The sequence below is a fragment of the Pipra filicauda genome, unplaced genomic scaffold, assembly GCF_003945595.2.
Source record: "Pipra filicauda isolate LSUMZ 115617 unplaced genomic scaffold, ASM394559v2 scaffold137_size4652046_pilon, whole genome shotgun sequence".
In the NCBI taxonomy this organism is placed as follows: Eukaryota; Metazoa; Chordata; class Aves; order Passeriformes; family Pipridae; genus Pipra; species Pipra filicauda.
In genome coordinates, this window is record NW_024103851.1 from 3,426,361 (window position 1) to 3,440,822 (window position 14,462).

At 40.0% G+C, this 14,462-nt stretch overlaps 1 protein-coding gene across 3 annotated transcripts in view; it reads left to right on the forward strand.

Annotated features, from left to right (window-relative positions):
• GLI3 (GLI family zinc finger 3) overlaps window positions 1-14,462 on the forward strand; it is a 210,038-nt gene that overhangs the window by 168,665 nt on the left and 26,911 nt on the right. For all 3 annotated transcript variants that reach the window (XM_027710129.2, XM_039378407.1, XM_027710130.2), the window contains one exon: window positions 645-785. In XM_027710129.2, coding sequence (XP_027565930.1) covers window positions 645-785 — 141 coding nt within the window. The remainder of the gene's footprint in view (window positions 1-644; window positions 786-14,462) is intronic.

Sequence of the window (14,462 nt, forward strand, 5' to 3'; positions counted from 1 at the left end):
AGTAACAAGCTAAGGAGAATGAGGGACCCTAAGGAACTGAAGGTGGGAAGTCAAAACCCAAAATTAAATACTTCTTTCCCCTGCTCACTCCTTCTATTTGCATGTTATGGGCAAGAACAGACTAACAAGTAGCTTGAAAATTACCAGTCTGCTCATGGAAGAGTTTTAGTGTGCAAACCTGTCATTGTTTTAACGCTGGAAACACACTTTGGGTTACTGGTGATCTTTCAACTATATTGAATAGTCTTTTTTTCATTAGTGGTGCCACTGAATCAAGAGAGGCAGATGTACAAATAACAAGCTGCTTAAACTAAAGTGTGAGGGAAGCCAAGCCTTTGTGATTTATTTTTTAATTGGAATGTAAAGGGATTTCTGTTTTAGAAAGTCTCTGCATTGAGTACTTCTGGGAATGAAAAATTTATTTTACATGTATAGTTTACAAATGGCTTCTGGCTTGTCAGGCCTGCTTTGGGCTTCTGTATTTTGTAGAATAGAGTAACGTAGTGAACTGAGAGTAAAATAATATCCCTCACACCCCTGCCTATCATCTTTCTCTTAATGCTGAAGTAATTAACTTTTCTTTATCCTCAGTTTCAGACTTTCCTCTCTCTTCTTCTCACCTCTTGTTTTTTTCCTCTCTCCAGGAACAGCCAGAAGGAATGACCCTGGTAAAAGAGGAAGGGGACAAAGATGAAAGCAAACAGGAGCCTGAAGTGGTCTATGAGACAAACTGCCACTGGGAAGGCTGTTCTCGGGAGTTTGACACACAGGAACAGCTAGTGCATGTAAGTTAATGGTATTCAGGAACTAGGTTTTAAAACTATGTGACCTTTTTCATGGGGGTCAGGTTCTGTGACCCTGTGCTGAGTCAAGTTTCTTAGCTAACAGCACTGCAAACTGGAGAGGGGTTTATGAGTTTCTGAGAATAAAGAAAACTCAGAGCCACAGTGCTTGACCTGTTCAGTCAGCTAAAGCTTAGTGTAAAATTCAATAAAGTCTTCAACAGAGATTGTAATGGCTCTGATCCTGTAAGCCAGCAAACGCTATTTTGAGTTAGAGACTTTGATAGTTATTGAGTAATAGTAAGCTGGACATGAATGATTATTAACCTTTAGCCAAGTTTGATTTTTTTCTCCCCAAAGGGGTTGTAACAGTAGAAATGGGTGAGGGGAATGCTTTCCCTTCCCTAAGGGGGGGGTTTGCTATCAATTTACTGTTGTCTGTAAACTGAAGTGGATTATTTGGCTAAATACATGGATACTGAATTACATCAATCTTTTTAGCAAAAGCAAACTGTATGATCTTCTATTGTGCTACAACAAATATTAGTTGTATCTGCCTTGCTTTTTATTCCTCTCTGACACTCTCTAAAACAAATGATTTCTACTCTTTTGTAGCATTCTAAGCTAGAAAATGAGCAAACAAAATCTGGAATATAACCTGGCAAGTACAATCCCCCCACAGTTCCAACCTCCTTAGCTAACAGCACCTTTCTTAATTACTGGCATTGCAGAACATATTGAATACTCTGAAAAAAGTGAATTCCTCGTACAGAACAGAGAGGAACATCTTCAGCAAATGACCAGTGTGTCGGAGTTGTATTTATTTTAGCAAACAGTTTAATACTTTCCTGGACATCGGGCAAAATCTATTGCAAAATGTGGCCAGTACTACTGAAATAGCTTGTTGGAAAATTTAATTTTTCACCCAAAATAAACAAAGCACGCCTCACCATATATTTCCAAACAATATGCAAAATGGTAAACTGATCCTGCAAAGCTGACTTTAGTAAAAGCAATGCCAACTTCCACTTGTTGGAGTGCAAGAACCTCTTGTTGTTGCAGTTATTCATCAAGATGTATTTTTGGGTTCTTGTTATTATTAAATAGTAGCAGCAGCAGTAACAACAATAATGATAAATGAAAGACTATTAAAAAGTAAAATAATGTAAAAAATGTGACATTTATTAAATAATCCTTTGGAGACATTTTGCACAAATAATTCCCTAACATTTAAATAGGCCAAAATGAAAAGTGAGGAGAAACTGTTTTGGTGTCGCAGTATCTTTTTGGGAAGAAAAGCCACACAAATGGCTGCTGCAGAGTTGGACACATTTAAATTAAAAGATCGAATGTTGATCTTTGAATTGGTTCTGTGCAAACAGACCAATTGAAATCATGTGGGGCTCTGCTTAGGCACAGTCTTTATATCTGCTACTGATTGTAAGGCTGAAGCTTTATGATACCTGGCAAACCTTTCTCAGTATCCCAGTGATGATGATAAATAATATGCATGAAAACATATGAAATGAGAGACAAATTCAGAATAAAGGTACCCTTGGTAATGAAAAAAAAGAAGAGGATTTTTAATGTTTCAGATGTAAAATTTAATGGAATTGCACTGAACTTGTTAGCTAATACCTCATATTTTATATTTTAAAGTGAATTAAATTGACAGTGTGATAGTCTAGTTGTTTTGGAGTTTTTTTAAGTTCATTTATTGGTTTTGGTGGGATTTTTTACCAAATCTGACTGCATTATAATTGTCAACAGCAAGAGTGGAAAAATGTGTATTTCTTTAGCTTCTGCACAATTGTAACATCTGAAATGGTTTCTCTGCACATAAAAAAAGGAATATAAGAAGTTTTTCTGTGATACCAGTAGTTCATTTTGGCAGGGCTCAGAATGCGGGTATGTTATGATGACATTTAAGACTACAAGGTGCAAGTCTTGACTCGATACCCTGAAGACAATAAACTCATCATCGCAACCATCACATTTAAGTAGCACAGATCATGCTGTAAGAGTCAGCAGGACTCAGTGATGGGGCCCTGGTTTGTGATTTCTTTTGCTGTTCTGGCAGAGCCCTGCTGAGGGGACTTGAACAAGTTATTTCTGCCCAGAATTGCAAAGGACTTTAGACATCTAACTCTGTTTGAAGGTCTGGCCGCTCACCCCAGTCTATCTCTCACGCATTTCGTCTGCCCTTGATTGCCACAGCCCTCTGATGTACACCTGCAGCAACTAGGGAAAGGAAGTCTGGTCTCAGTAGGGCTTCATGGGAGGGCAGTCCTGGTTTTGCTTAGGTGTGTCACTCTGGCAAAAAGTGTTCAGTCCCTGAGCAGCAGTTAGGTCTTTGAAAATCTCTCCAATGATGTGGCTCATGTATGCCTCCTACCCAACTACTGGTAGGTAAATCCAAGTACATACAAATTGCTGTAACTGCGCTTAAATCAGTGTCAGCACTGTTCCTGAGTTCCTGCCTTGGCATGTGCATGTGCATGCCTGCCATTGTATGTGTCTCAGAGGCCTGTGTACATCCTTTACTCAGTACTATTTACACTGCAGTAGCAGCTGCAGGCCTCACCAAGTCCACAGTCTCATGGTGCTAGATGCTGCTCAAACGAAAGAGAAGAAATGCACCTGTTATGGGCATGAGGTCTTTCACCCTGCAGCTCTGTGGCCACGTACGTCAGGCTGTTTGGTGCTGTCTGGAGGTGCCTGAGACTCCAAATCTTGCAGCAGAGCTCTGCCATGATGTCTCTCCTGGCTGCACGTGCTGCTGTTCTCCTGATGATTCCCAACCCACTGGCAGACTCAGTTGCTCCAGCCAAGCTTGAAGAGCTTGAAGATTTTGAAGTACGGTGCTGGACAGGATGTCAAAAGTATAGATAAACATCCTGTTTTGTTGCTTCTGCTCTGGAGTAGTAATCACCAAGGCAGGGGCAACTGGCATAGATAAAGGCAATAAAGGCTTTAATTGCCCTAACAAAACTCATCCAGGTAAATCTGCCATCTTTCTGTACTGGTTGTAACCATACATAATAGTAAGAGATCAGACCCAGAACGGAGTGTTATTCTAGTCTTGCATCCCAAAGCACTGAAATTTTAGTGTTAAAGTGCAGTGTTAAGGAAAGAGATGGAAGTATGTTTCTAGCTGGTTTTTTTTGTTTTGTTTTCTAAAGGGTTAGATACCTCTGCGTGAATTCTAGTCATGCCAGATTGAGCAGAGTTCAGAATAGCTTTTTCACAATACACAGTACACACAGTCTCCATATTATGGATGTCATTACTCCTATTATGTATAGGGTGTATGTACAAGCACATATGCATGTGTTTTGAAAAAGGTAAATATGACTGTGCATATTTTGGTCTTTCTGTCACATGAGGATAGCTTTATTTTTGGGGAACGATGAGACACAATTTACCTTAAAATTAACTGTAGGTGAATCAGATTCTAGTAGTATCTGCACTACAAAATGATGTGTGATATAGCATGTATGAAATGGTAAATGCAAACAAAATCTGTGTTTGAATATAGCTTTAGAGCAGAAATTGCAATTTTGGGCACAATAGCCAGCATTTTATGTCATTTTTCTGCATTACTTTCTGTAGCAAAATCCTGCAGTTATTAGGGTAAAATGTGAGTGCCAGTGAAAGTGTTCTTAGGCCCCAAGAGACAAGGTTTTCTGTCTAAATTTATTAGCAGAACCTGGGCTGCTATGAATAAATAACTGAAAAGCTACCTAAAAGAATCATTATTGACCCACCCAGAAGGGTCTGACACTGCAATGATTTTGGCATGGGTGCTCATATTTTCAAGCGATATGTGCCACTTAGAATTCAGCATGGTTAAATTTTCATGATACATACACCAAAAGGCAAGGTGTTAAACCATTCACTCTGCCTTATTTATAACACCTATCCATCCTTTCCCCCCCTCCTTCTCTTACAGTTAATAGAAAGATTCATGATTCTTCATGGTTGTCTATCTAGCCTCTGACAGTACCGACTGCACTGTTAAAGCAAGTCACTATCTATAATTGATATCCTTCTATGGAATAAGGTACCGGCTGCAATTGAAGGGTTTTGCTGAAAGCTCTTAAATCCTGACAAGTTCTGCCCTTGTTCTGGTTGTCGCTGAGCTGCACTGCTGGGATCCCAGGGTTATTTGAAGTTGATGCAGAAGGGGTGTGTGTGTTGCACATTAGCAAAGCACAAAGTTGGTGAGCTGCCACCGCATTCCCCTGCCAGGTAGTCTTACTTACAGTGTGTTGCACTCCTGAAAAGGTTGGTTACGTTACTGTTTAAAATGTGTATTATAGGTTTCCTTCTTTTCCTTCTTCTCCTCAAAAAAAAGATCTTATTTATTTTAAAGCCTCAGTTTGCTGCTGGGGTCTTTATCATTCAGCTGTTTAATTAATTTCTCTGCCCAGCGAGATATTATAATTGGGCTTAGCTGAGTTCAAGTTTGTTTTAAATATGCGATAAATGCTCTTGAGCGCCCAGAAGCTAATAAGATATTGTATATATTTATAAATCTGCTTTTTGTTGCAGTTTGTCTTTTCTTGTTCCCCCCAGAAATCAGTTTAAGAATAAAATATTGCAAAAGGGTTAGACGCTAAAGATAAAAGTTTGTTTAAGAAAATTATCCTTCAAGGATATGACTGAAGTTATTGTTAAATATTAATACAATGGCAATCAGAAAAACGCAGCATTGCCTATTTCTCATCCCCCTTGCTGTGTAGCCTTGATGATAATTATTTTTTATTCAAAAACACGCTTGAAGAACTGTAGAGCTGTTTTTTGTTAGTGTTTTCTCCTTAATTGTACAGCAATAAAATTCTCTCATTGTTGTTACATTTGATTAGATGAGATCAAAAAGCCCTAAACTGAAAGCAATGGCTTACATTCAGGATTTCATTTGCTGAAGTCTTCCTGTCTGTTTGCAAAGCCCCAGTGACTGGAGCACTCCCCGGGCAGTCCCTGGGGCAACTGCTGTGCTGCTCTACCTGCCTCCCTTATTGCACTAGAGGGAATCTCCTTGTGTTTCTCAGGTACTCACTTGTTCCAAGGTAATAGCAGTGCACTGAGGGTACTCAGAAGAACCATTAACGTGAAATTCCATGTCTTGAGTTTCTTAATGCTTTTGCTCTCTATTCCTACAGAAAAGGGTTGGTTCAGCTCTGACCAACAGAAGTTGACCAGCAATCCACGGAGACCTACATAAAACCTGGACTGTGCCCACAGCTGGTCTCTGCTCAGGTTTTAGGGCATCTGTAGTGATATGAGGTGCCTTAATCCATGCTGTGCACCTCAAAACACTTGTAGACACGGCTGACCAGGAGTGGGGAACACACCACTCTCTTAAGGATTAGGCCTCTTTGCAGCGGGTCATTTTGGATGCCCAGAAATAAGGACACTCAAAGTCCAGAGACTTGAAAGTCTCACTTCCTCTGCTACCATGCTGTCTTTGGCCTGCGGCTTCTTCTCAGCTCCTCTCCTATAGGAGAGCAGTAGGTAGGGACTGAAGAAAGCTTCGCCGTTCTTCTCTAAATAAAGAACCAACTGCAGTAGGACAGTAAACCAGATTAAAGCAGTTCCCCTGAGTAGTAGCTGCGGTGGCAGACCTGTAAGTGACCCTGGGAGTTGTGCATTGCTCACCACTTTGCAAGAGGAGAAACTGCCCTGTGAGCAAACAGCCTCCAGCTGCCAAAGCTGGGTGCAGCTGTGCAAGTAGGCATCAATGCCTAAAAGGAGGCAATTACACACATCTGCACTAACAGCCAGATTATCTTTTCTGCCTTAGTGGTTTCTTTTCTTTGAGTGCTGGAGGTGTGCTTGCCAAATGGTTGTGATGTAGGTGAAGACCCAACTTTGTGAAAGCAAGTCTCTTGCAATCCCAGAGGGGTGTTTTTACACATCCCAGTTTGCATGTTTCTCAAAATAAGTGCAGGGATTTACTTAATTTTTAATTCTTCTTTGCAGAGGCAGTGTTCAGTAAATTTTCATTATAGTTTTATTTGGCTCTAATGCAGTAACACAGAGAGGTTTCAGCCCATTCGCAGTCTCATTGTGCATGGCAGTGACAGCTACTGCCCTGAAAGGTTCAGAAATATTTCCTTTAAATTGAAAAGAGTAAGGTGTAGATAAGAACATGAAATCCATTATAGTAATATTTTTTTTTCATGACAAAAGGAGAATGTTTTACGTACAGCAAAAAAGGAGGTTTTGCTGGTGGTTTTATTCTGCTTCATCTTCTTTTATTTTTTACTCACTGGAGTCCACATTCTAAGTCATACCTGGAGAAGCAATTCTGTGGCCAAGAGAAATCAGTTCTTCATGTGAGACAAACCCAGGGCTTGGGCTGAAAGTTGTGACAACATGAAGAAGGCAGGGAGTTGTTTCAGAGGCAAGTGCCATAGGAAGGTTTTTTTCCAGTTTGTGCATTCCTTCAGTATATTTGATCTTTGTAGCTGTGAGGTAACAAGGGGGAGGAGAGAAAGGGAGAAGAGATTATAGCAAATAATCATGAGAAACATCTGTCCAGAAGTTTTTAAATTTTGAAATCTCTTTGTCACTGCCTGTTTAAAGGCTGAGTTCTAATTAAGACATCACCTCACTGTGCTGGATTATAAGATGCTGAATCCATTGTTTTGAACTGTGTGAGAATGGTTGAATCATTTACAGTCCAGCAATTTATTACATGGCATAGGAAAGCTAGTAAGCAGATCTGTGCCCTTGACTACATGTTCATTCTCTCTTGGTTTCCATCTGGGTACCTAACACAGACTTGTTTAAATGAATCAAGTCTTTAACCCCCCGTCAAAGGTAACCATCTAAGAGCTGTTGGGTTTTAAGGTTAAGTAACCGCAGACAGACCTCGCTGCTGTTCTGGGAGCCTCAGAAGCCCTCAGGGTCTGGCACGGCCCCTGTTTGCCTTCTCAGCACATCCTTGTTCTGCGCCAGTCACCGTGATGCCCTTTGCCTTCCAGCAGTGTTAAAAGTCATCAGTGCTGCCTTGTGAAGAGATCTTACTCACTCTGGGCTTGACCCAAAGGCCAGCTGTGCTTTGGCTCGGGTCTTCTTAAGCGCTCCACTACACAAGCACGTCGGCAGTTTCCCTGCCTAGAGTCTGGCTTTTGATGAATCACAGAGGAGAAGAGGAAAAAAAATAAAGTGGGGATTTCTTTTTTGATAGAGAAAGGTTTACAAAAAAATAAATCCACCCTAATCTGTGAAGTATTAAGAGGGGATTTAGAGAGAGAAATGTAATCATTTTTTTATTTTAATTCCTCTGTAATTAGCATTTCTTTCACAGCATTAGGAAAACTTGTTGTTAACCTGCTGCTGCCACGGCTTGTTTGTATGAGTTGCCAAAATCATTGTCTTTGAATTGGTGTCCCTGAAAGAGGTTGCTAAACTATGGCATGTCCTTTAAATAACACTTATTTTTCACTGTTGTGGATAGGGATGAACAGTACTCCTGCGCCCTGAGTAGTTACTCTAGCCACTCTAACCATAGTCAGTGGGCACTTGGGGTGGAAAGGGCTGTGCATAGCAGGGAGCAGGGTTTGACCTTGGACCATGCTTTTAATCACACAGCACTATTTAGGAGGTTTATGGATATACGTACTTATTGGAAGTGTTTATTTTACCTGAGAGTTCAGCTAGTGAACTCTTCCAGGTTCACTGGTAATATCATAGGTGACTTCCAGTTTTGGGGAAAAGTGTAGGATAAGAAGCTGCCAGCTCTCCCGGGAGAGCTCATGCTGACTGAGTAACAAATGCATAGGCAAGAGTAAAGCTGCAAACTGAATTGGCTCTTTGGCTCCTGACTCTTGTTTGGCATATCATGGAGAAGAGAGAAAAGGGAAGTAAGTCCCTGCCCGCTTTTTTGCTGCCTTGTAGCTGCAAGGAGGGTTGGACTTGTGCATAGACTCCAAGTACCTTTCCGTCCTAGCCAACCAGCTAGGACAAAACAGATTCGCCTGGACAAGAGTTGTTCTTCTGTGCCACTTTTTCATGCCTTGCTACTGATGAGTGATTTGCTGTTATGAAGCCTTAGGATGAACCAGTGGAAGATCTGCCTTGATGTGTTTGGTGTGGTGTGTCTCTGCACCGCTTTTGTCACCCATATTCTACCCAAAAGATCCACCCATAGAAAACCAATGCTGGGAATAATAGAAATATATGAGTCCTGGCCCAGCTGCATGTGAAAGTTCTTTTTCTGAGACAAAAGTGTCAGATTAGCATGCACGAATGGAAGCAGGGACAGGCAAGTTAAAGAGGTGTGAGTGCAGCTTCTGCATTTGGTTTTGAGAGGGCTGGGCTGCATGGATTCATTTTTGCAGTCTCTATTGTTTGTGTAACCTCTTAACAGAAGGAAAAAGAAAAAAAAAGCAAATGGGCCTTTTATCGTGGCAAAACTAATTTAGTGTATTTCCCATGCTTAAGCTTTAGTGTGAGCATGACTTTTCTTCAAGGTGTCGAGTACCTAACCTATAAAATGAGTGGGTGGTGGTTTTGTCAGGAGGGGGTCCTCTGGTGGCTTGCACTGTAGGTATGAGGTCTGCATATACCATTCTTATGTGTATCGCAGGGCTGAGATGCAGCAGTTCTTCACGAGATAAAGTAGTCAAGCTGAAAATGAAACAAAGCTCTAACTGTATCCCTCCTTGTGTTTAGCAGAGATAAACTACAGTGGAGTCTCAGTGCTGCTCCGTTTGGCTTCTGGCAGCAGCTTTAATTGGTAAAATGCAGATTTTTTTTTTGATCAAGAGAGGATTATTCTTGTTATCAGTCTGGAGCATCTTATTTCAAGATGAAAAGGCTTCGCTGAATTACAGATGCCAACATTTTTACAAAGCACTTTGGCGATTGACATCTCAAAGAGAAAGTATGATTTATTAGCCTATAATGGCTAACACTCAGCACTGGGCTAGGTCCCACTGATTTGTGAAATTGCTTAATATGAATTGCCTTTTTGTGTAATTCAAGCCCCAGGTTTTTCAAATAAACTTAGAATATGAAGTGTATGAAACGTTACATACCTGGAAAGGGAGAAGGGTAATGGGACTGTGTAGCTAAAAAGAAAAGAAAGGATGAAAGAGATAAAGAGAGAGAGAAAGAGAAAGGAAAGAAAGAAAGAAAGAGAAAAAGAAAGAAAGAAAGAGAGAAAGAGAAAGAAAGAGAGAGAAAGAAAGAGAAAGAAAGAAAAAAGGGAAAGAGAAAGAAAGAGAGAAGGAGAGAAAGAAAGAAAAGAAATGAGATGAAAAGAAAGAGAAAGAACTACTTCTAAATCCATCTTGGTGGTGCTTTTTTCCAGTAGTTTGGTTGAAATGTTGGCAGGGTAAAGATTAATAACAAGCCTTGTCGCTATCAGTACCTGCTTGTCGATTCTCTGTAACAGGGCTGTCTGTTCAGCATGGAAATTATTGATTAAATAAAAATTGCTATTAGATTGTGATGTGATCCATAATCACAAACAATGGTGGACATTCTTCTTTCAGATCCCAAGCCATGCATCAAGTTTTTCGTTGCAGCAATTTATATTGTGCTGACACTTGCACCCATTAGGCTTTTATCCTCTCCTACATGTGCCAAGAACGCACTAAAAGAAAGAGCAGCAGCAGCACAGCAGCAGGTAGGCACTCACTAAATTTTCAGGGAGAAGCACAGCACAGATAAGTCCATCCTTTGCTTCTCGTTAGCACCTTACCTCAGCAATGATTCCCACCAGATAAGGACAACACACCTTGAATGCATCCAGGGAGGCCCAGTATGGTTTTGTAGCTTTTTATTATTTTAGGATTCCGGATCGTGAAGGACAAGTGTCTTTCCTGTATTTATTTAGCTCTGATGCTTCCTTATTTGAGGAATCCAGGATTGGAGCACATCACTTAAAACCACAGTATTTAGGCTGAATTAATTGAAAAGTTAGTATCTCACTCTTCACGGCACATGTGAACACGGTAGTAACTGTATTTTTCCTATGAAAGCCTTTGCCTAGAACTGAAGGAAACTTAGTCAAAAATGGGTTTGAGAGTTTGGCTGCTTATAGGAGCTTCTCTGTCCCTTTGTTTCAGAATACCTTAAACAATACATATATGTCAAAACTGATCAAGCCCACCTGGCCTGGTGGGGACACATTTCCTGCTAGGGAAAAGGTGTCCCTGCAGCTCTGAACTGTGCATTGTGGATTGTTTTGCCAGTTACCAGCACTAGGCAGGATTACTACAAGGGTTCTGTACCTCTATATGAGAGCTGAGAGTAGAGAAGTTTAATATGCTATGAGTATGCAGTTATTTTTGCTGTTGTTGTTAAGTGTAAGATTTCTTAAATTTAGTGAAATAAAGGCTTTATCCTTTAAGCTGTTTTCAGTGCTAATTATCATATGATGTATATTTCTGTATCCCACAACCATTGGGATAGTGTTTGCATATCTTTCTTGTGCCTAAACTATTCCTAATATTGCCACCGATAACCAGGAAAACCCTGCCTGCAGTGTTTTACCATTTGCTACATTGCACTCAGCTTAGAGTGTTTAACAGTGAGTTTAGCTTACTTCATTATGCAAGGCAAGTAAAAAGTTTTCAGGCTTGGTCACTGTAATTTAAATCAAGAGAACGCTTCATTTTGCAAAGCCAGAGCCTTGTACACCTTCCTCCATTGCAGCCACTCTCTCTGCATGGATCAGAGCAAAGGGATTACCAGCCAGTAAACTAATTGCCGAGGGAATTCCGACACTTATGGTTAGTAAAAAAATGAACAAAGAAGTGTGTTTTATATCATGTTCTGAAAGTGCCAGGCTCCAACTCTGGTAAGTTTTTGGATGAGCAAGAGTTACAGAGATTACAGGACTGCCTTCTCCTTTACTTCTGCAGACTTCTGTGTTTGACTGCCAGCACAAGTCTGTCCCATTCAGATGGTGCCACAGTGGTATATAGGAGAAGATACAAATCTTTGAGATAAACCAGACTATTTAGGATTGATTTTTAGTTACCAAAAGCACCTGTAAGTTCACTGGAGGTCAATTAAAGTTAGTGTGTGGAATGCAGGGGCAGAAAAAAAATTGACCTTGGCTCTTTCCTAAGTGTGTTAGGTGATACCCCCATGTTCTACTAAGAAATACTTCACAGTTTTCATTCCATCAGCTCAAACATATGTCTTTAGTCTAGCTACAATGCAGGACTGTTTATGGCATATGTGAGAGGATAGAAAAATGTTATCCCGTGGCAAAAAGAGGTGAATCTCTGCTGCTGCTGCCTGAACCATCAAGGACGATTAACTTCTAACCCAGGACAGAGACCTTTGCTAGTCCTGAATTTGCTGGGATGTGACCGAGCTGACCAAGCCTAGCACAGATGCAAAAGGGAAATTAGAAGTGGATGTCCGGTAAAAAAAAATCCAAGGGGGATCTCAGAGCAGCAATAAACTGTTGCACATGCTGAAGCTTGTTAGAAGTGTTTCTTAGAGGTGTTAGGAGGAAGCACCCCAGATACTTTCTCCAGTTCAGTTGTGATGTCATGGCTTTAACACATTCCTGCTTATGTCACCCACCGAGGCTGGATTAATTCTACCAGGATCACCGCTGTGATGGAACAAATGTTAAAACATATAATGCCTAGTAAAGATTTTGGTATTGCTTATCACTGCCAGAATATTTCTTTGTAGTTTCTGAGAAAAGAGCTCTGAGTTTTTAAATCACTATATTCTGTGTTTTCTTAGAGGTATTTTGTGCCTTTCCTTGCAGAAAGTGGATCTGGCATTATTTCCTAATCTGAACTGCAGCTTTCATAGTTTATGTATAAGGAGACACTAAGTGCATTTATTGCAAAAAAATCCTGGTTTTCAGTAGTCTCTTTCTGCAAACGAAGAATTGGTATTTTTATCATACAGACAATTTGTGTGTGTCCATGTGGTAAGCATGGGGATCTCTTTAAAAACAATTCGAAAGAGTTACCAATTGATTTACACAGGAAGATCCTGCTGAGGAATATGTTTTCTTTCAGTGGATCAGTGTTAACTGTGCTCTAATCATTAATCAAATACTAAAAATAGAAAAAAAGTGCATGGTTTTACAAAATCCGGTCCAAAGTTAAACTAAAGGAGGCGCATGTTCAGGAAGTCCTGACTACATACTTGATACCCATATGCTTAATACACCTTGAAAAGCAGATCCCATTTAAATATCTGACATTTACTTTGCTATTTCCCTTTTTAGAAGCACAGGATTTTTAGTAAAAGAGGCAGTTGTTTAACTTTTTTGTAAGGGATCAAGTATTTTGCTAATCCTTCTGCATAGGTAGATGACCTATTGTACCGCTCTGGGAGTTTGGAAGACTTCAAAATCTTGTTAAGATTGTACTTTTTTGCTTTTCCTTATTCTGTCTTGCTATATCCTTTCATAGATTTCTAAATTGGCTCATGGGATTAAGCAGTTTGTCTCTGCTAATATAAAATCATATGAAGCTGCTGTAATATATGGTTACCTTTTAATTCACGGAGTCTGTTGATTCTACACTGTTTGCTGTGTATTTCCAAACACATGCACTGAAAGGCAGTGTAAATTTTAACAGATTTTTGTTGTTAAAGCCTCACAATTTTTATAAAACAGCTCTGGCATTATATATTCATTCAGTGCACCAGTTGTTGGGATATTTTGCTGGGTACTTTATTACTTGCATTTTTTCTTCTCTAGGCATTTTTACTCCTGAGGTTTTATTTCTTGGCTCCAACCACTCTGGTCTGTGCTGTGGAATGTAAAGACTGGAAATCTCTTTGAATTTTATTTTCTTGTGAACGTGCCCTATGTTAAAGGAGAATATTATTACTTTTAGCATAGTTTGAACCCACAGCTCAATAACTAACTATAAGAGCTACTTAAGCCCCACTCCTGCAGGGAGCTCAATGTGTTTGGACCAAATCGAATTTAATAGGCTCCAGCCTGCCATAAGAGCCCATATGAGCAGAGCAGCTCATAGAACCAAGATCTGTGCATCTTGGAGCAATGGCCGGAATTTATCAAAGCCAAACAATATGGGGGGGAGGAATAGTTAATTTCAGGTTTAATATATACAGCAGGTCTGATTTCCATTGAAGTCAGATGAGTTATGATGGCAGGAAGGAGGCCTATAGTTTTTTGTCTTCTGCAGAAATGTGGGAAAACATCCAAAGTATTTAGTTCTGCCTCGTGTGTGCTAGTGTGCTTCTTTCAAAACCAGGACAGCATTTTCATTCTTCATACTATTTGCAAATAGGATGAAATACTTTATTGTAATGCCTCTTTTTGATTACTTCCTTCTCATGTGTGCTGGCAGGAGTTCTCTGTGGTCTTTCTTTGCCAGTGAGAAAAATCCAGAAATAGAATATATGCTTTTAAGTGTGTTACGCTAACATCTGTATCAGTGCTAAGTATCAGGCTGTTCAAGTTTTTCTATTTTTTTTTCCTAAGGTAAGACCTGTTTTTCATGTATGTTTTTGTTAAAGATTGTACACAGCGGTATGTTAGTCCAGATTTGTCAAGGAGAAAGTCAGCCATTGCTCACGTGCATACTGCCTGTGAGGGAGTATTTTAACGTGGTTTTCCTGGAAATTCTGTAGCAGTTGCACGTAAAATCAATTTTTATCCTTAAATGCAAAGATCATGAAGCAGAAAATTTTGAAGTTGAGCCTCAGGTG